The following is a 22,647-nucleotide window of genomic DNA, read 5'->3' as shown; positions in this document are numbered from 1 at the left end:
ATTAAACAAACAAACTAACACTTTTTCAATCAATCAGCAACGCTGTATCTTCGTCAATGTGCACTGCCTGGAGACTGCATTGAGCAGATAATTTGATCGAGGTCTTCCATTAAGTTTAATAGGTATGTGTATGTTGTATCTTTATTACAGATTATGTACTACTTTCTAAAAATGCAAGAGTGTCAATAATATCGTGTCATCCCAGACACTCCCCAAGTCCAAAAACCAAAACACAGAATAACTTGTTTTAAATATATTTATGATATAATTTCATTCATAAAACAGACTGGTCCATAAATAAAATTTCCCAGTCTTTTGTCCTTAACGTTAACATAGGAGAACATAATGACAACAAACTTCTGTGTTCCCTTCATCAAAGTATTCCAGCTTGTTGCTTCTGATTCTGAGCTTCAGTCAGGTATGCCATTATCTCTTCATCACAGGTCCTGTGGCTGTCCCCAAACGATGGCCCTGACCTGAACATGTCCCTGACCTGAACGTGTCCCCTGCCATTTTGCCCTGATGGCACCCTGATCTTCACAGTCTCTCTGATGCCTCAGTGACCTGAACATGCTGCTCTAATGGCTCTTCAATCAGAGAAGAAACATTCTGCAAAGTTCAGCTGCCTGCCTCCGTAGATCTAAAAGACCTATTAGAGATGCTCTGCACATAAGTGCTAGATTACTCGGGCTTTTTGGTCTGGTCTGGTCTGGTTGAATAACTTTCAGAATACCCAGAATGCCATCACAGAAGCATTTGGTGAGCTCAGCAGAACTCTACCATGAGGAGGCAGTTGCTGACCTGACCTTGGAAGTGATCAGTCCACATTCAGCCCAGGGTGTCATCAAGTAGTCCTAAATTGGTGACATTACCATGAGGAGGTTCTTGCCAACATTACCCTCAACATCCTCCTGTATTCTTGGAGGTATCTTATCACATTCAGTCCAGTCACTTATTGACTTATTGACTTATTGATCATCACAATAGTCCTCTCCACAATAACATGGTGGGTCCAGAGACAGATTCAGCCTCAGTCCTGTCTATCACATACCATATAATCATCCTGATATGTTCACTCTCTTTCTCTCCATCTATTTCTCCATCTGTCTCTTTCTCTCTCGCTCACACACACACGTACTGGGTCCACGGGGCAACATTACATGAATGTCAACTTTGACATATGCAGACTAAAATGTACTAGTGGTCAAATCTTTTGATTTGATATAAGTATATATTTAAGATTTTAATTCACATTGCCCTAAGTATTTTCTTCCTACAATAATGCTAGCAATGACAATGTTCAGCCCTCCTGATTTACACCAAATTTGGTCTATGCTGCTGGCGTCATCGTCTCAGTTATCATCCTGACATTGATGCAGAAGTCAGACAATCAGTCTGTTGACCCTTCTTGTACGACAAGGAAATATTAGGACTGTGTTCAGTCTATTCTGCTGGCATGGGTGTCAAAGCTAGGTCTTGGGACCTATTCCAGTTCAGTCTACAGTGCTACATTCTGGGACTAAACACGGATTCAGTCTGTCCTGCTAGCACTGATGTTTAAGGGAGAATTTGGAACTGTGCTCAATCTATCCTGGTAGCACTGATGTAAGGGCAGATGTTAGGACTGAACATTGATTCAGTCTACACTGCTAGCATTGATGCACTGATCAGCAGTTGGAGCTGAGCAATGCTACACAAAGTCACAGAAGCAGTTAACAGAAGCAGCCCAGACAGACAGCTGATGTCACGACTGCTTGCAGGATCCGAATGCAAATTTACTAGAGCTCTTCCCTTTTCTTTTCTTTGGCTTAGAGTTGGACTTGGAGTTCTCTGTCTGTCTTGTTGCCATATCCTGCTTGTCATTCAGTGCCCCTGCATAGACAAGATATGACACAATGTTAGTGAGGGAGTTAGTTCAACACAGGTTTGACTTCGTATGAGATTTTGTTTTGATTGTTTGTTGTTTAATGCTGCATTCAGCAATATTCCAGCTGCATGACAGCGGTATCTAAATAATAAAATCTGGACCAGACAATCCAGTGATTGATATCATGAGCATTGATCATGACATGCATCAACCAAGTCAGAAAGACTGATCACCCGATCCCGTTAGTTGCCTCTTACAACAAGCATAGTTGCCTTTTACGGCAAGCATGGGTTCTGCAGACCTAGGATCTTCAAGGGTGTGACAGTTTCCTGAATAGGCTGCCAGAAATTACAAGGTGAAAAGTGACCTCGTTCTCCCAATCTCAACATGCTGCCAGAAATTACAAGGTGAAAAGTGACCTCCTTCTCTCAATCTCAACATGCTGCCAGAAAATACAAGGTGAAAAGTGACCTCATTCCCTCAATCTCAACATGCTGCCAGAAATTACAAGGTGAAAAGTGACCTCATTCCCTCAATCTCAACATGCTGCCAGAAAATACAAGGTGAAAAGTGACCTCATTCCCTCAATCTCAACATGCTCAAGACAAGTTAAACAAGATGTTACATAATATCACTGAAAATCTCCATATTTTGAAAGATTGCCAAAAGTGAGTAACAACAGCATGATATGCATCATAGCATGTTAACTGTGCAGCATAGAAGTTGCAGCAACCCTGTTCACATACAACTAATATTTCCTCATATTTCATAGTCTCATTTACAGTTCTACACACAAGTATTATTATTCAAGTTAGGGGCTAATAGAAATCATAGACGTTTACCACTTTCTAAAACACACGAGCAGGGGTACAGTGCTGACAAACCTAGAAACTTAATATAGGTGAATCTGGGATTCAAATCCACAATTAAAGGTTTCTTGCACACCTGTAAATGATGCCACTCTGCATAGCCAGTTGTGGCGCCTGAAATGATAGGCCCCCCCGAAAGTGTCTTATTTCAATACATCAGCAATATTTGAAGTCCGACCCAATGGTGATCTCCAACAAACAGCTGCTACATAAAATAAAACTAATCGCTATCACTTATCAGATAGATATAAAAGATAACTCTTGATATCTAGACAGCCATAAAGTTTTTATATTTGTTTTCAATTATCTCAACCTGCAATCATATTGCCATTATAAGGCTTAAAAAATAAAGAACTGTTTCTCAGGCAATGTTATTTGGAAATATAGTGCAGGCGGGCAGTGTTTTTTTGTTTTTTTGTTATCCAAACTGGTATGTAACCAAGTAACGGTTGTGTAACCAAATAAACAATTGTGTACAATCAATCTGGGAAAGGGTTCCCTTCATAAATGTATTCCTTGATGAGTAAAATACTGGAATACAGTATTTGACATCCCATTTGGACTTGGGAGTATTTAAAGATTTTAAAAAAAAAAAAAAAATGGACATAAAACGAATCATACAGCAAACTTGATGATGCGGGCGGTGCCTGAGAACCAAGACTATTATTTTTTTAGCCTTAATGAGCTGTTTCAAGTTGGCTGTACTGACCTTGACCTTGATGATTGCCTGCCACAATGACAGCGCTCTCCAGTTCTTCCTCCTCTTCTTCCTCACTTGGTGTACCGAAGTGGAGATCCTCTAAATATGGCACCACAGTCATACTCCTCATTAAGTCGCCATCTGAAGATGCAGATAAAAACACGCGATCCTCCACCTTGGCGTGTTTCCGCTTGAACCACCTGGAAACAGACCAAATATCTCAGATGGTAAGGGTACACGGCACAACGAAATTCCATCAAATACCGTCTTGATAAACCATTGTTAAGTTTATAAGAATGCTTCTAAAACTGTTGATGGGAGGAGTTTCTCACCATGCTAATATCCTCCTTCTTTATGGCCTTCTTACTGGTTTGTGTGCAAAAGATTTCAGTATAATGTATCCTCTGTATGCTTAGTAAGAAGATGACTATACTGTGTTTTTAAGTAGAGCTAGTTTATCAGTAGAATTAACCATACTAAACTGAGGTGAGGTGAAATGGGGTTTAACGTCGCGTCCAAGATTGTTGCACTTATATAGCAACGTGCATGCACGTGTGTACGTGTGTGTGTGTGTGTGTGTGTGTGTGTGTGTGTGTGGCTGCTTGTACTAGTCCGGACTGATGCCGATTTATAGAGCTAGCTCACTGAGATACCTAACCGCAGTTTAACATGAATACCCCACTCAGACACAATATACTGACTCCGAAACGACCAGTCCTTGTTTTAGCCCCTTAATGCCGAGCGCCAGACAGGGTAACAAGTACCATCTTTTAATGTCTTTTGGTATGACGCAGTCGGGGATTGAACCCCGAACCTTCCGCTCTCCGGGCGGACGCTCTACCACTAGACCCCGGAGGCGGTCATACTAAACTGAAAATGGAACTGCATGCACAGTGCGAGGTTTCAAATGTTAAATTTAGTGCAGCTAAACCTACAGGTAAACTAGCTCTACATTGAAAACACAACAAGTTCATCTCCATTCTATCATGACTAAATAAAATGCGAACTCTTTGGTGTCAGCAAATATATTTCAGTGAAGCAGCATGGGCTAAGTCCAGTGTTTTGAGTGGGTTGTCGATCTGAATAACAGCCTTTAAACAAAATATGCTCAAGCAGTCTTTTACACTTTAATACTTCACGTGAACATATGACAGGCATAACCTCGCTGCTGTCCCCAAAACTTGAAATATATTCTCTTTGTAGATATCTATCGTTTTATCCGCACACATCCTTTGAAAGGCATTCTCATTAAAATCAGATCTTCTAGCTGCTGCTAAAAGATCAGACAAAGATCAGAGGACATTCCATTACAGGTCATGCAGACTGACCTTTTGCGAACTCTGACAAACCAATGGAATTACTGACAAAAAGTTGACATTAGCCAATCAGAAGGCAGCTTTCTCGTGCTTTACGGCACTAATTTCAAATTGGCGACTACGCTTCGAAACATACTTTGACAAATTCTCGCTTAAAAATATGAAACCTGAACAAAAGAACATTCTCGAATGGCTAATAGACGGTCTAGATTGTATAGATTCAGTCGTTAAGCCCGTAACTATCGTTCGGACTACCCCGTTTTAAAGTTTTTGAGGTTGCATGATTAGAAAACACATTCCGACTGTCACTTTCATGATCTGGTAAGCAACACTCTGATTGGTTCGATGAAAGGTCGTTCTGACATTACCCCTATTGGGATGTCCTCAGATCTTTGTTTAGCGGTAGCGAGAACTAAGATCTGATTTTAATGAGATTTTTTGAAAGGTGTAGTAAAAGCAACTTTGCATTTTGTAACCTATAATTTTCTATATAATTATTAAAAAAGTCCCCAATGAACAATAAGGTAAAAAGAAGTACTACTCTATAAATGAATATAAGCTACTCATGGTAGAATAATGATTGAACCATATTATTTTCTTTGCTTGCTTATTTGTTGTTTAACGCCACACTCAGCAATATCTCAAGCCCAGACCAGACAATTTAGTGAGCAATATTATGAGCAGCAATCCACGACATTGTGCTACGATAACATGCAAGCAACCAATCAACGAGTCTGACAACCCTGTTTATTAATTTCCAATTACACAAGCACAGGTTGCTGAGGACTTATTCTAAGCTGGAAGCCCAATGGGGTCAAACCATGTGAAATGCAAAAATGTCGCTGACACTGCATCTTCCTGAGGCAAGGGAGTTAACTGACTATAACAGTCCAGTTTCCAACCTTGCCAAATTAGGTTGGAATTTTTTAGTTATATTTTGGCTGGACTAAAGAGTCTGTGCATAGTCCAATCAAACTGAACCGGATGTTGCGTAACAAAATCAATATCCGGTTCGTAAACTGGCGTGCAGATTTTGGTTGGTTGCAGTATTTGCAAAGCATGTGTACTACCAATTTAGCATCAACAGATATTTTCCAAATCTTTTCATGCTTTTAATCAAGGTTCTCACGTGATCTGATGCACTTCGCGATGTGAGACTTGTTTTATCACAATATAGATTTTGATTATCTATTAGATTGTCTTGACTGATCGCCATTCTGTTTGAAGCAAATGCAAGTGATAAGAGTGGTGGAATCTGATAGGTCAATAGGAGGAACATAGAAGGGACATAACTTGTATTAGCCTCTGGTGGCACTACGATCAAGCCCAGAAATTCCAGGCTAGTTCGGCAAGGGTGGAAACTGGACTTTTACAGTCAGTTAACTCCCTTGCCTCGGGAAGATGCTGACACTGTACTTTGAGAGAACAAGGAGACATGGGGTTGTGTGTGGTTCTCTGGCCACTGATCAGTTACTGCAGGTCTCAACTTACTGGTGTTGCCTGATCTGTGCTATACTGAAGCGATCACTCGCTTTGTACGCCAACATTCCTGCAACAGAATGAAATGAATGCATGAGTCTTCAAGTAGCACAATTACCCACACACTGACCTCCAACAGGCTAGCACTGCCACATTTGTCACTGAACATGACAGACACACATCATGGTATTGATGAACTTCTCTATACTCTTTTAAAAAATACATTTGAACAGGACAGAAAGTGAGGAGTGAGTGAGTGAGTTGGGTTTAACGCCGCTTTTAACATTATTCCAGTTATATCACGGTGTGTCAGCTTAATGTGGGAGGAAAGCCCAAAGTGATGCAGGTCTCAGAAGTTTACCCCTTCGGTGAAACCCACGAGCACGGGTATGGTGCTGAAAAACCTAGAAACATAATTGGGGCCCACAATCATAGGTTTCTGGCATGCCAAAGGGACGCAACTCTGCCTAGCGAATCGCGGCGCCTTAGACGACTAAGCCACCCGTGCCCCCTCAGAAAGTGAGGAGGGCTCAGAGTATTTCAGTGATCAGGTTACATGATGGCATGTCAGCCTATTGTGAGAGGAAAGTGACACTGGCCATGATTCTAAAACACTTGGTGAAAGCCACGAGCAGGGGTATGGCTGGTTGTAAGGACCTTCACACCTCATCATGCTTATCACTAGTCCAGCATGCAATGACAAAATTAATATTTAAATTTATTTGCACTGTTGCCAATTTTTGTGAAGTGAACTGGATAACCTTTTGTATTCTTAATTATCGACCTGGTCAGATTATTGCCATTCAGTAATGATAAACACCTCAAGCCTATTTGCTACCACTTGTTTGTTTGGTTGTTTGTTGTTTAACGCCACACTCAGCAATATTCCAGCTATATGACGGCAGTCTGTAAATAATCGAGTCTGGACCAGACAATCCAGTGACATCATGTGCATCGATCCACGCATGGGATCGATGTTGCATCAACCAAGACAGTGAGCCTGTCCACCTGATCCCTTAGTCGCCTCTTATGACAAGCATAGTCACCTTTTACGGCAATCATGGGTTGCTGAAGACTTATTCTAATCCAGATCTTCATGGTTGTGCTGCCATTAGTTTATTTGGGCAGTTGCATCACCATCTCTCACCCCACAGTTACTTCCCTTGGACCAGAGATGTTCACTCACACAAGTGTTCTTGGATTCAACAGCTATTTTGACATGTCATTAAAAACAAGAATGAAAAAAAATGCTATTCAAGCAAATGATTGTTCCAATCAACAATTCCATATATTTATTGTTAAGCTTTTGCTAAACATAGAGCCGACAAATCTGAATAATAACAAATCGGACATTAGTCTGATGTAACATATAAACACAAGCACCTACCATTGAGAAGCTCCTTTAAACTCTCGTCTACAGTGTCAGGAACTGTGAACTGGCCTTTACCAATATTCTCGAACAGTTTATAGATATTGTCACCTTCAAATGGATATAATCCTGTTGTTATGTTGTACCTGAAAGAAGAAACAACAAGAAAGTGAACATCCTTCCGGACGAAGACAAGAAAAGAGATTTAATATGTTTGCATTTAATGATAACCTTTGCACAAGAATGAGGTGTGTGTGCCTGCCCATTTTATAGTTTTTAGTGCTTGCACACCGAGATACCATGCCTCAGTTCAATGTGGATACCAACTCAGACACAGTATACTGACTCCGAGCTGACCAGTCCTTGTTTTAGCCCCTTAATGCGAAGCGCCAGGCAGGGTAACAACAAGTACTATCTTTTAACATCTTTTGGTATGATGTGGCCAGGGATCGACCCAAAAACTTCCACTCTCTGGGCGGATGCTCTACCACTAGACCACGGAACCGCAGAACGAGTGACAGATTGTTGTTTAACGAGGCAGTCAACAATGTTTCAGCCACATCGAGGCAGCAGGAAAAAAATGAAGATGGAGCCTATTGTTCCAATATTACCAAGGCATCAGTCATGGTTTGATTGTTGCATTTAATGCTTCACTCAGCATTATTCCAGCCATACAACGGCAGCGTGTAAATAATCAAGTCTAGACCTGGCAATCCAGTTATTGATATTGTAAGCAAATAGCCACACCATCTGGGTACAATGACACGCAATCAACCAAATCACCGATCTTGACCTCCCCTGATCCAGTTGGTCACAGTGTTTGAAATAATTTAAAAACCCCAAAAGACAGTAGGGCAGGTGACTCATAAATGTTGCCTGCCCATCTTCAAAGTAACCTGCCCGCATTCAGACATCATAAATATTGAAAATTCGCAAAAAAACAAGAGACAAATTACATCTTGATTCAGTTGAAATAATGCAAACAATTACTTGAGAATCTACAAAGAGTTATAATAAAACTGAATATGTAAACAGTCTTAAAATTATCTGCCAGAAATTCGGGCAGGTTGGGGACAATTTCATCTTGCCCGACAGAAAAGTTACCAGCCACCGACAGGCAGTTATTTCAGACACTGGTCGGTCGCCTCTGACGACCAGGACAGGTTGCTGGGGACCTAATCTAACCCGGACTCCTCACAGGGTACAACAGTGAGGCTCCAGCATACTACTGTTCAACTTACAATGTTACCCCTGAGGACCACACATCCACCTTGAAGCCAGCAAAGGAATCATCACCATTAGCTATCTCTGGGGGTTGGAATGCTGGCGAACCTTGACTTGTCTTGCAAGTATCATCTTGGGAAAATACATCTAATTTCTGCAATGGAAAATTAAATCTTTAGACAACGTATCACAAAGGGTTAACGCAGAATATCCACTTTACTGTGTGCTACATCTTCTGTAATCTGGCAGCCACTGCATCTGGGAATCATGTGCGGACCCAGGTATTTTTGACAATTCTTCCTTTTTGTGATAGCTTTATATATATGTTTACGAAAAGATCAAACACATGACATGTATTAAATAAGATGCTGTGTGTCACAAGCCAATATGAAGCCATCATTAAAATTTTTATTCTTGCCTTCTTATCTTTCCTTGTTGAGTAATCTTTAATGTTCATACAATATGATCATATCCCATATATATGGTCTAATCAAAGGTCTATCTGACAAATTCAAGATAATTCATCTAAAATTTCAGGTTTGTGCAACAAGTCTTAATTATGTCATTCTGTTACCAACACAGCAGATAGGTATGTCATTTAACAGACAAACATACTGTGTTTTCAATGTAGAGCTAGGTTACCTGTAGATTTAACCCCGCTAAATTGAATTTGAAACCGAACGTGCAGCGTGAGGTTTCAAATGTTAAATTTAGCGCGGTTAAATCTGAATAAACAAAATATGGTGCTGTATATACTCAAGCAGTTTGTTTACTCCGTAATACTTCACTCTAACATATGACAGGCATTGAAACCATATAAGCACGGCAACTTGGTAAGCTAACATGAGGTGGCCATCCCGTAATAAAACAAAGCAAGCTTTGCAAGGCTTTCGCTCTACATCTCACGTCACCATTATGACGTCATATCGCTCATTGTGACGCAAAATATATGACGTCACAGTCGTATATATAGAAAAGCGCCAAAATTTCAAGCTCTCTGTTGTCTCCAAAACGTAAATACATTCCCTTTGTTGATTCCTGTCGTGTTTTTCTGCACGAAATGTATTGCCACACATTCTTTGAATACTAGTATTGTAGTGCATCTGTGCATTTTGTAACCTGTAACTGTAGATATAGTTATTTAAATATGCCTACCGACAATGACTGAAAATAGTACTATTCTATGAATATTAGCTTCCGCGGTGATGCGGCCGTCAAACCAGCTGTTTCAATCAGAGGGGGTTTATTGTGATTTAATAGCCTCTGATTGACCAATCAGAATCGAGTAAATTCCAAATTCATGGTAGAATAATGTGCATCTCACCTCTGCCACGCCCAGGTCTGTGATCTTCAGAGTTTCATCAGTGGTGAGCAGCAGGTTTCCTGGTTTGATGTCCTTGTGTATGATGCCCTGACTGTGCAGGTACTCCAGACCCTCCATCAGCTGACAGAAGTACCTGCAACATCACACAGTAGGAGGAGTAGGGGTTAACACAGTAGCAGTAGGGGTTAACAGTAGTAGCAGGGTTTAACACAATAGCAGTAGGGGTTAACACAGCAGCAGCAGGGTTTAACACAATAGCAGTAGGGGTTAACACAGCAGCAGCAGGGTTTAACACAATAGCAGTAGGGGTTAACACAGCAGCAGCAGGGTTTAACACAATAGCAGTAGGGGTTAACACAGCAGCAGCAGGGTTTAACACAATAGCAGTAGGGGTTAACACAGCGGCAGCAGGGTTTAACACAATAGCAGTAGGGGTTAACACAGCAGCAGCAGGGGTTAACACAATAGCAGTAGGGGTTAACACAGCAGCAGCAGGGTTTAACACAATAGCAGTAGGGGTTAACACAGCAGCAGCAGGGTTTAACACAATAGCTGTAGGGTTTAACACATTAGCAGTATGGGTCAACACAGTAGCAGTATGGGTCAACACAGTAGCAGTAGGGTTTAACACAGTAGAAGTAGGGGTTAACACAGTGGCAGTAGGGTTAACACAGTAGCAGTAGGGTATAACAGTAGAAGCAGGGTTTAACACAATAGCTGTAGGGTTTAACACATTAGCAGTATGGGTCAACACAGTAGCAGTAGGGTTTAACACAGTAGAAGTAGGGGTTAACACAGTAGCAGTAGGGTATAACAGTAGAAGCAGGGTTTAACACAATAGCTGTAGGGTTTAACACAGTTAGCAGTATAGGTCAACACAGTAGCAGTATGGGTCAACACAGTGGCAGTAGGGTTTAACACAGTAGAAGTAGGGATTAACACAATAGCAGCAGGGGTTAACACAGTTGCAGTAGGGGTTAACACAATAGCAGCAGGGGTTAACACAGTGGCAGTAGAGGTTAACACAGTGGCAGTAGGGGTTAATACAGTGGCAGTAGGGGTTAACACAGTAGTAGTGGGGTTAACACAGTAGGAGTAGGGGTTAATACAGTGACAGTAGGTGTTTACACAGTGGCAGTAGAGGTTAACACAGTGGCAGTAGGGGTTAATACAGTGGCAGTGGGGGTTCATACAGTAGCAGTAGGGGTTAACACAGTGGCAACAGGGGTTAATACAGTGGCAGTAGGGGTTTACACAGTGGCAGTAGAGGTTAACACAGTGGCAACAGGGGTTAATACAGTGGCAGTAGGGGTTAATACAGTGGCAGTAGAGGTTAACACAGTGGCAGTAGGGGTTAATACAGTGGCAGTGGGGGTTCATACAGTAGCAGTAGGGGTTAACACAGTGGCAACAGGGGTTAATACAGTGGCAGTAGGGGTTAACACAGTGGCAGTAGGGGTTAATACAGTTGCAATAGGGTGGGACACAGAACACGAGCAAATGCTTTAATCACAAGGCTACCCCGCCGCCCCGAGGTCAAACAGTGACATCATGAACAGGCATGGATCTAGTTATGGTCCTTACCATCACACAAAGTTTAAGCCCTGTGCTCTGTGGTTCTGAACAAAATCATACTTTGCTCTAAAATTGGATTTTTTAAATATGTTTACACACATCGTTTGAAAAAAAAATAGAATGTCTTCATAAGGAGGGAAATTGCATGCCAAACTCCAGCTTCGTCAGACAGCATCAGAGGAGACAATACCAAAGAGCATGCTTAAAGGTCAAAGCTATTTCCACTGCAAAGGTCAGTGTCTCAGGGTTACTGGGTGTCACATGGTCATGAAGCACTGAAATAGTCTGTCACACAAACAGAGACTCCTCTTTGATGTGCTCGCCATGACAACGGAAGCAGAGGACCAGCCAAGGGGTAACTGACAAACTAGTCAAACTGTCAAAAACACAGATCTGTCGTCATGGACAGTTCACGTCTGCTTCAACTTGGGTCTATATTTTTCCTATATCAAAATGTGTAGGATGGTAAAACTTTGCTCAGACCATCATAGCGACAGCCTCTCCCAACGTTGCTTGATGGTTTTCTTTTATTAGTCAAGTTTGGTTTCCATGGCAATCAACTGCAAAAGCCCATTTTTTTTCAGGTCTCATTGCATGCAGATAATGGTGGCAGGCTTGTTTGCAGTGGTGTCAAAGATATGTTTTTCAAACTGTGCACCTACAATGATTTTTATTACCCAAGACAGCATTATAACTCTGCCGACACCAACTATTGTCATGATTTTGCTTTAAAGGTTGAATCAAGGTCAAATTCAGTATATTGCAAAACATGTTACAGAAACATCAAGAGTGAGTGAGTGAGTTTGGTTTTACGCCGCTTTTAGCAATATTCCAGCAATATCACGACGAGGGACACAAGAAATGGGCTTCACACATTGTACCCATGTCGGGAATTGAACCCGGGTCTTCCGCGTGGTAGGCGAACGCTTGAACCACTAGGCTACCCGAACGCCCCTATAAACATCAGGAACACACTAACTACACTTGCAAGTTTCAATTCATTTTGAAAAGGTTGGATCACATTTTTGTGTGTACATTTTAGCAACACTATACAATGTTTTTACTCATACAATGTCTGAGAGAACACTGAATAACAGATATCGGGAAAGTCAAAGGTTGCAACCGTATCAAATAGTTACCATGGTTACCCTGGGATCCATTATATCATGTCTGGGTCCACGAAGTCATTACCGACTCCCCAGGAGGCCTATTCATGAAGCCGTCTTAGCGCTAATGAAACCAAGTCAGTGTTAGAAATAGACATCGGCCCGTAGGCCCGAGGCAAACAATCTTGTTCTCGGGCTGAGAGGTTTAAATTTCAGCAGACCTTACAGTCTGCAGGTTATTTAAGTAATTATTTGTTAAGCATTATTTAAGTAATGTGATAACAAAACTTTTATATTAATAAACAGTAGGATAAGACCATCCAAATGGTGTATGACATGTCGGAGCAAAGACGTTTTCCAAGGTGATAATTTCCTTGATAAATGTTGGCTTCATCTATCACTACAGAGTGTCTGGGGACTTGGTGTGATAGCAGTAAAAGCTTCTGGTTGACTGGTTGTGTTTTGTATTTTATATTGCAAGAGTATATCTCCCTGCTTCATGTAAAATGTTTGGGCCTACAGTATTTTGACTTGGCCTACAGTTTTTTAAATGTGCTGGCCATTAAGGCTCTCAGTTTCCTCTGCTGAGTTTCAGACACTCAACTAAGTTATTTTAAGTTTTGGAGAAAAATTAAGACAAGGTCACGTCTGTCTTAGGAGCTTATGACAAGTACACTGGCAGCCAAAAGATAGTATATTGAATCGTTCTACAGTATGGGTCTACTGTATCAATTCTGACCACAAAACTGAGTGTTTCTCACTGGCAATTTCAAAACAAAACAGATCATAGCAAACACCTATGAAACATTGCATTTACCGATTATGACTTGATGATGCTGTAACAAGATATAGCTCAACAATCATTCCATACAAAATGTTTCGTAAAACTGCCCCGTAGTTAAGGTATCATAAGGACCAGTAGAAATGTGCCATTTTTCTCGTCCTGATAGATAGTTTCCCTTTTGCTACATGAGAGATCCTAAATCGGAAGGGTGTGAGATATTACAAGTATATCGGTAAATTGAGGTTCATTCTTTCCACGATACGTATTACAATATCATTTTTTCATTTCGATATATCGAGTGATTTCAAATTTGGATTTTTATCATGTGTTTAATGTTAAATACTTGTCAAATGCCTTCGCTGCCAAGGTGCAAGCATCCTGACCCCAAGATGGCTGCATATTTTTTTAATGAGTAAATATTATGTTGTACCAGCATCTTGTTTTGTTCCGTTTATGAACGCAGTTCAAACCTTACTGTATCAGATTGCTTCTGAATTAAATTAATTTAGAATTATACAGTATCATGACACATATCACAATATGTGTATTGTAAAATATTGTGATACACTTTAAAACTCCAATACCCATCCCTACTGGTACCAAACAGGAGACAGCTTACAGGACATTAGGGTGATACACAAACTGTGCGATCCTATACGTATCACGATACCTCGTTCATGATACAAACGCATCACGATACTTGTATGTGCTCTTATCTGGGGTGCGTTAACCATCTTTTTCATACACAGGATAGTCAAATACCTGGTACACTGACGGTTTACACTTTGTAGTGTCAAGTATGGTGCAATGGATGAAAATATTTACTTTTTCTCTACTAAATTTCACTACTAATTAGTATTTTGTGCAACAGCCATTAAAGTAAACATTTAACATGTTTAGTGAGTGAGTGAGTTTGGTTTTACGCCACTTTTAGCAATATTCCAGCAATATCACGTCGGGGGACACCAGAAATGGGCTTCACACATTGTACCCATGTCGGGATTCGAACCCGGGTCTTCGGCGTGACGAACGAACGCTTTAACCACTAGGCTACCCGACCGCCCCTTTAACATGTTTAAGGTACGAATCTATATTTTTTACTTAGTGTGCGACTGTGATCGATACTTGTATCGGGAAGTAATATATCGTGATCCACCGATGCATTAGTGCATCGCCCCTTCACTACAGGCTATAACAAGAAAATCCTGACCATACAACAATGAAACATACAAGCTTACAGAATATTTACAAAGTTCTATCATTATTTCTTTCCTGTGAGTTTCAATGATAAAATAGCAGGGCTCTATTTAAAGAACTTGACTCAACTTGCACAGGTGACGAAACCCAAAAATTTATCAGCATGATCAAAGTTGAAACTTAGATGCATAAACTAGTCCAAAGATTTAAAATCTCAGCTCTTTGACGACTGTATCACAATTTAAATAAATTAATGACGTATTGCTGCAAAACACAGAAGGAACGTGCACATAATGTTGAAGTACCCACAGTTTGATGACAAAACACACAAAATAGGGGTCAGTGGTGTAGCAGTAGCCCTTACAACATATAGCAAAATCCTTAAAAATGGCAAATTTCCACTAGTCCTTATGATACCTTAACTATTGGGCAGTTTTGCAAGGTTGGTTTGTTTGTTGTTTAACGCTGCACTCAGCAATATTCCAGCTATATTCCAGCGGTCTGTAAATAATCGAGTCTGGACTAGACAATCCAGTGATTGATGTCATAAGCATCGATCTATGTAATTGGGATCAATGACATGCATCAACCAAGTCAGCGAACCTGACCCCCCGATCCTGTTAGTCGCATCTTACGACAAGTCTAGTCGCTTTTTACGGCAAGCTTGGTTTGCTGAAGACCTATTCTACCCCAGATCTTCACAGGTCAGTTTTACAAGTGCTACAGGACTAGAGCCAATTTCTCATGCTGTGTCTAAAGCTCAAATGTATTGAATGAGTTCAAAAATCTTTGTTCAGTTATAAAGTAAGGGGAAGTCAGACACAAATTTGAATTTGTTTTACATGCACTTGGTGCACGTAGGCATAAATATCAGGTAGCACCTCTTAAAAATAGGTTGTGATGGTGCATGTTATTATAGCTAAATTGAGCCCTGAATAGTCATCTGTGATTTTCGATGAAAAGAATGTTGTAAAAGATGAGACCCTGTATATATCTGACTTCAAGTGGATTGGGGGGTAGAATAGGTCTTCAGCAACCCATGCTTGCCCTAAAAGGCGACTATGCTTGTCGTAAGAGGCGACTAATGGGATCGGGTGGTCAGGCTCGCTGACTTGGTTGATACATGCCATCGTATCCCAAATGTGTGGATAGATGCTCATGATGACGACCACTGGATTGTCTGGTCCAGACTCGGTTATTTACAGACTGTCGTCATAGAGCTGGAATATTGCTGAATGCGGCGTTAAACAACAAACAAACAAACAAATCTGGTGGATTGGACACTTTGGGTGGTAATTGCATGGGGCCTTTACTGGGCACAGGGACAAATCTTTGATGTCCTCTTATCCTAGAATGGATGAAAGTGCTGGGAGATACAATTGTCTAGGCAACTGGTTCTTCGCAATGAAATCTGAAGCCGAGATTGGCGATGCTTGTTCATCACCGTCAAATCTGGCACTAATGAAGTCGAGGGCATGGACTTATGACATTCTGGCTGCTGTGGCTGGTGCCAGGAGAAACAAGGTTTCTTGTGTCAGATGATCGATGTCAGCTTCTTCTAGCGATTCATAAACATCACTGGTTAGATGTTGCAGCACTATGTTACTATGTTTAAATCCCAAGCTGGGGCTCTAAACTTTTTCTGTTGGACCTCAACATTGTCGGATTACATTAGGGCTATTAGTTCAGAAACCTCAGCGTGTTGTTCTCCGTTAGCCATGGCTAAGACAGAGCTAATGGCTCCGAGATAAATTCCTAAGGTTGAACCCTTGAGATATCTTGAGCTCCGTAGAGAACATAAGAATTCCGACACTTGTGGTGAGGTAGCTTTGGCTGCTGTGAAACTTTTTTCTCTAACGAACTGGTCAAATTTCTTCCACTTGTCATCGTTCAAGTTCCTTGTGGTTCTGCAAAGTGCTAAGGAACTAAGACTGCCTTAGCTGCCCTGACAGAGTAACCTTGTCTTGTGAGGTAGTTAGTAATATGCTCCGTGACGCTTGTGAAGATCAGGCGGTGGATGAACTTGTTTTGAGTGTGGATGAAGACGCAAATTTGGCCTGATCGTGAGCTTTAGAGTTGGCCTTCCTGCTGTGGCAACAAGGTCCGGGAACCATGTTCTCGCCGGCCAATATGGGGCAACCTACAGCAGTTGAAGGTTCTTTGTTTGAATGATCTTCAGCAAAACCAGTGGTATGAGCTGGTGGTGGGAATGCATAAGTGCGAAGCCCCTCTGACGATATTGCCAACACACCAGCCTGATTATCTGGTACTGTGGAGACGAAGGTTGCAATCTGTTGAACCTGGTTGCAAATAGGTCCACTGATGGACAACCTCCTTCCCTTGTCGCCAGTCGAAATGCTTTGGGATGGAGCATCCATTCTGTTGGCGATGGTACTGATGGTTTGAACCGGGCGTCTTCTAGAACATCGGACGCTCCTTGGATGTGACTTACTTTGATTTTCAGATTCAGGCTGTCTGTAACTCGTACAGCTAGAATGTCAAACTCAGAAGGGTTTCCAACCTTGTTGTGATTCGAAAGGTTTATGTAGAAAGTCACAGTTGAGTTTTCTGAATTTATCATTAAGTTCTTGTCTCTCAATGAGACATTGCTTGAATTACTGCCTCGAACTCTAGATGGTTGACGTGGAAGAGCTTTTCTTCTGCAGACCACAGCCCCGACGAGTTGAGGTGAGTACCACATCCATGGAGTGAGGCGTCTACAAGTAGATGTTGATTGTATTGAGGCACGTTCAAGTAAGTTCGTCCGCAAACGTTTGACTTGATTGTAAATCATTTTACATGTTTTTTCAGGGACATGGAAAGGCCAAAGAAAGAATGTCTCGACATTGTATCAAGTGGTGCTAACTTATCATCGATGCAGTAACCTTTGCTCCTTGAGGCCGACATCAAAGAATAGTCTTCATCAATCTTCAAGGAAGACGGCTCTGCCGTATAATGGAAACTTCTTGGCATTGAAATTTGGTGTCAGCAAACCCTGGGTACGGGTAGCCTTGGGAAAAAAGAAGCATCAATGCTTTTGGCTATCTGTGAATATGCTTGATCCGTGGAATTGCCAAGGTGTCAATCAGCAACACACATCAACATCAAGTGATCCTCATAGATGGATGAAAAATCTTCAGACTGAGGTGTCTTCTCTTTAAAGTCAGGTTCAAAGACATCCTTCTCTTGGAGGAGGTATTAAGTTTTGCAGTTAGAGAACGACGTGACGGCCGGGGAACCCCTTCAGTGTAAGCCGAAGACGGAGAAGACTGCGTCCAGATTATGCTCAGAGGCTGCTGCTGTTGCACTGCTGGTTGATGAAGAAGCAGACGCAGAGTGCTGCGGAAAAAGAGAAGGCTGCGCTAACTAAGATTGTTATGTGAAGGTAAACCTTTGTGCGAAGGTCTGTGGCTGCGTGAAAGGTTGAGATTGTGTGAAAGTCAGGGGTTTGGCGAACCTCTCACACCACGCGCAGGTATCTTCAATCCCGGATATGTTCAACAGGGAAGGCTTCATGCAATAACTTCGGCTTCGTGGAGGTGTGAGACTCCAGGAGGTCAAATAGGGACTTCCTTTTCTTCGCCAAAAAAATTGGAAATTCTTGCCAGGGTCGGAAGATGAAGTCGGAAACTTCTTTTCTAACTTAGCATCCAAGACGCTCTTCAGTAGACAGTGGACACTACAACTGCCGACAGATGAAGTTTGGGCTGAGACGACAGGGGCGGTCTGTGACAAGGGAAGATCCATCTCAACTAAATCTTCTATGTCAAAACTGTTATTCAAAACCCTTTTCTTCATCTGAAGTAGGGGATGGTTAGTCTGACGCTCTGATGACATCTTCTTCGCCTCCTTCTTCTTCTCAAGAGGAGCGTGAAGAATCTCTCATCCTGTCTATCTTCTTCCTCTCCATATATTCAACAAATTCTTCATCAGCTAAGGGGAAGCAGAAATCGCATACATTGTCTGCAGTACAGTTGTGATGCGAACAAGTCAGGCAAATGGGGTGTGGATCGCGAATAAAGATATGCAGACGGCACATGTTTTCATTATGAAAAATAAAACTAGGAAGATTCAAAAGGCCAAAAGAGAAAAATTCCTTGCCAAAATTCAAAAATAATTGTTCAATATGATGAACGAATGTTTTGGAAAGGTTATCTGAACCAAAAGTTAATCGGAAAGGCCAAGTTGAGTCAGGATGTTTCGGATTACAAGAACACAGAAAATTCTCAAACAGCCTGCTGGGGCGAAAATAAGGGAGTAATGAGACTGGTTGGTCACATGTTTCCGGTCATCTTCCCGAGGCAAGTGAGTTAACTGACTATATAAGTCCAGTTAGGCTGGTATAATGAAGTTACATTTTGGCTGGACTAACGAGTCTACGCATAGTCCAATCAAAATTGTGCAACGATATTGAAATCTGCTTCGTAAACTGTAATGCAGATTTCGGTCGAATGCAGGATTTGCAAAGCATGTGCACCGCTAACTCGTTGTCAAGAGATATTTTCAAAATCTTTTCATGTTTTTAATTAAAGTGCTCACAGGATCTGATGAACTTTGCGATGTAAGACTCGTTTTATCACAATATAGATTTTGATTATCGATTATAACATCTTGACTGTGCATCGCCATTTTGTTTAAAGCAAATGCAAGTGATGCGAGAGGTGGAATCTGATTGGTCCATAGGAGAGACATAGAAGGGACATAACTTGTAATGCCACTGGTGGCGCTACGATTGAGCCCAGGAATTCCAGCCTAGTTTGGCAAGGCTGGAAACTGGACTTTTAAAGTCAGTTAATTCTCTTGCCTCGGGAAATGGTTTCTGGTGAGAGGGGTGCGTTTTGGTGAGCATTGCGAGATGCTTTCTGTTCATTGGGAACGCTGCACAAGACATTTCCACTACGTTTCGGGAATAAGAAGAGAAAAGCAAATTGGTATGAGTCAGGATAAAGTAAACTTAAACATTATCAACTGATATCATCTGAATTAAGCTGACTTCTCACCTATGTGCTTGCCAGAGTGGGAGCTTCTTCTTCGGGGCTTTCTCCAGCATTTCCTGCAGCTCCCCAACACAGTATTCCATTACTAGGTACCTGTAACCAAGGCAACACAATATATAAATACTGCAGTCTCACACACAGTATTCCATAACTAAGTACCTGTAACCAACGCAACACAATATATAAATAAGGCAGCTCTCCGACACAGCATTCCATAACTAGGTACCTGTAACCAAGGCTTCAGTGTGGGACATGACTAAAGCCTCAGAAACTCCCTGGAGTCAAGCTGATGATCATCTTCCTGAGTCAAGGGCATTAACTGACTATAAAAGTCCAGTTTCCACCCTTGCCGAACTAGGCTAGAATTCTGGAGTTACATTTAGTCTGAAATAATGAGTGTATGCATAGTCCAATCAAAATCTTGTTTTAAGCAAGTGCAAGTGATATGAGAGGTAGTTTCATCACAGTACATCCTGTAGGTGATAAACAAATAAAAACAAAACTGTACAAAATTGTGATGTGCATAGGTCATTGACTATTGAGTCAGAGATGCAACTTCGCTCTAGCTTACTTACCAGAGTCAGTATGTATAAAGTTAAGGGTATCCTAAGGTCTTGTAGTTGTAGATTTTCAGGCTTATCAGGGTGTGTTATATAGTTGTTAGCACTATCAACATTATCATGATTATAAGGGCTAGATAATGTTTTTATATTAAGTTGTATCCCTATTTAGCTAATGCCATACAGTTATGATTACATGAATGTAAACAATGGAATCATGATTTACATACAATTTCTGTTTTTCTTCATTCTGTAAAACATCCACCAGGCCAATGATGTTTTTGTGATGAAGTCGTCGTAAAAGCATGATTTCTCTGAAACACATACCAAAAAATAAGAAAACAACACAATATTTTCTAAGCACAAAACACAAAATTATTCATGACTTAATTAATATAAGTTAATGATACATAATATTCTGTTTACTCTTTATACATTGCTTTGTAGAAACTAAGCTATGTTCATTTGTCTGAAATTAAAACAAAAGCATTAGTTTTGCACAATTTGATATATCGTAAACAACAAGTGGTTTCCTATATTCAGTATGATCATGATCATGCTGGTGAATCTTGGGATTATTGGAGGTAGATGATCATTATTTTGTTTGTTAATGAAGCAGCACTCAGCAATATTCTAGAAATATGACGGTGGTCTGTAAATAATTGTCTGGATCAGACAATCTAGTGATTGACATCATGAGCATCAATCTATGCAATTGGGATACGACGACATGTATCAACCAGGTCGGTGAGTCTGACCACACAATCTGCCTCGTTTAATTTAGACACGGAGAAGGATGAATCAAGTTTTGAATTCTTTCTGAGATTAATGCATCTGGAAACCCACAAGTCAAAACCTCTATGAGCTTCTGTGCCTTGAGGGATATTTTATAGTCATTGATCATTGTTGATATATTATCCCCGTATATTTTGCAGCAAAATTAATTATTTTACTTGTAAATAATGTGAAAGCGTAGTTTGTCTGGCTGCATTTTTTGAGTGAGTAAGTGAATGTTGTTTGTATTTTCTACTGTTCAGTCAGTCCGTAACATATGAAAAAGTGAGCACTTAGCAGGCCCATCACTGTCAAGCAAATTGATTTAGCCTGGACTGATCTCGTGCTTCAGCATGAAGTTGACGAGCAAGCTGCAGCATGCAGATTTATTTAGCCTCTGGGCACTGCATTACATTTAGGTATCCGGTACTTTCCGGTACCTTTTCTGCTTTAAGATCTCTACTTGGTTAAGATATCGACTTCCTATCTTAGTATTTCTATATGGTATGGGTTCAAACAGGATTATCTGGTGCAGAACCAATTATTGACATACAGCCTTCATATATAGTTGAGTGCAGCTAAAACAGCGAACAAACAATACATAAATCATGTATATGATGTAACAGTCAATTTTGGGTCACTGAACAGTTCTCGGTTATGAGAACCTCAAAACAAAACCAACAGTTCTTATTATTATGATTTTGATAAAATAACTTGTGTCATCGAGGCTGTCAAAATACTTCTACCTCTGGACATTCTGCTCCCCGTTTGGGATTTTCCTTAATTTCTTCTTCTTAAAGATTTTCACAGCCCTCCTACATAGTGTGTGTGTATCTAGCACTTCTTTTACTTTTCCGTACGACCCTTCTCCCAGCATGTCTCCCATGAGGTATTTGTCTATCAACTTGGCTCGTCTGCGTCGAGGTTCATATATAATCTGGTCTGAATCCACCCGGTGAAAAAATACATCTAGTGGTTCATCGTCATTGATAAAGTCAATAGGATCCATATTGTGCAGTGCACTATGTCGGTAATCCTCTTCGAACGCAGGAATAATGTCGACAAGTTCATGGTGAGCCATCGTTCAATGAAATGTGCTTGCACTTGTTGTTATTCTCATTACATGTTTGGGAGTAACAATCCTATGATCTGAAAAGGAAATGCGGCCATATTGACTCTAATGATATCGAGGTTCCTTGGTCACATGATCACTAAAGGGAAGCAACTTCGCCCGAACGGTTATCGTTTTATTTACAAATGTGAAATACAAAAAAACAAGTTCGAGTCGTCATATCGCATTGATATTAATTATATTTTTGCGGAAAGGAAAAAGGCAAACAATTGAAGCAGTGTGTTGCTGTTATGAACCTACCAGTCGAAATACAAATGAATTGAGCTGAAACACTTTGCTATGTCGACAGTGTTGAACACTGACTGTTTTCAAGAGAGGAACATCATTGGATAATTACTCGAAAACTGAATTGTTTTTATCTCCCTTACTTTTCA

General features: G+C 40.9%; 1 protein-coding gene across 1 annotated transcript; it reads right to left on the bottom strand.

The window, feature by feature from the left end:
* Positions 1-295: 295 nt before the first annotated feature.
* On the bottom strand, positions 296-22,317 carry LOC139478538 (serine/threonine-protein kinase STK11-like). Its single transcript, XM_071261033.1, has 9 exons — positions 21,888-22,317; positions 20,598-20,681; positions 19,811-19,900; positions 10,149-10,281; positions 8,842-8,978; positions 7,619-7,746; positions 6,244-6,301; positions 3,446-3,636; positions 296-1,872 (listed from the first exon to the last, which is right to left on the bottom strand). The coding sequence occupies exons 1-9, from the start codon at positions 22,220-22,222 to the stop codon at positions 1,745-1,747; spliced, it is 1,284 nt and encodes a 427-aa protein (XP_071117134.1). The 5' UTR covers positions 22,223-22,317; the 3' UTR covers positions 296-1,744.
* Between the last annotated feature and the right edge of the window lie 330 nt (positions 22,318-22,647).

This window comes from Haliotis cracherodii, unplaced genomic scaffold (genome assembly GCF_022045235.1).
Source record: "Haliotis cracherodii isolate W230 unplaced genomic scaffold, xgHalCrac1.p SCAF_4, whole genome shotgun sequence".
NCBI lineage: Eukaryota > Metazoa > Mollusca > Gastropoda > Lepetellida > Haliotidae > Haliotis > Haliotis cracherodii.
The sequence above is the reverse complement of the archived record's forward strand: the minus strand, read 5'-3'. Positions and strand labels throughout refer to the sequence as shown.

Bases quoted from the DNA above. Each gene is read 5' to 3' on its own strand.
- LOC139478538 (XM_071261033.1), bottom strand. From the start codon at position 22,222: ATGGCTCACCATGAACTTGTCGACATTATTCCTGCGTTCGAAGAGGAT. The intron at 3,637-6,243 runs GTAAGTTGAGAC...GTCTGTTTCCAG, and splicing joins GCACAGATCAGGCAACACCA to GTGGTTCAAGCGGAAACACG. The intron at 1,873-3,445 runs GTCAGTACAGCC...TTGTCTATGCAG, and splicing joins AGGCAATCATCAAGGTCAAG to GGGCACTGAATGACAAGCAG.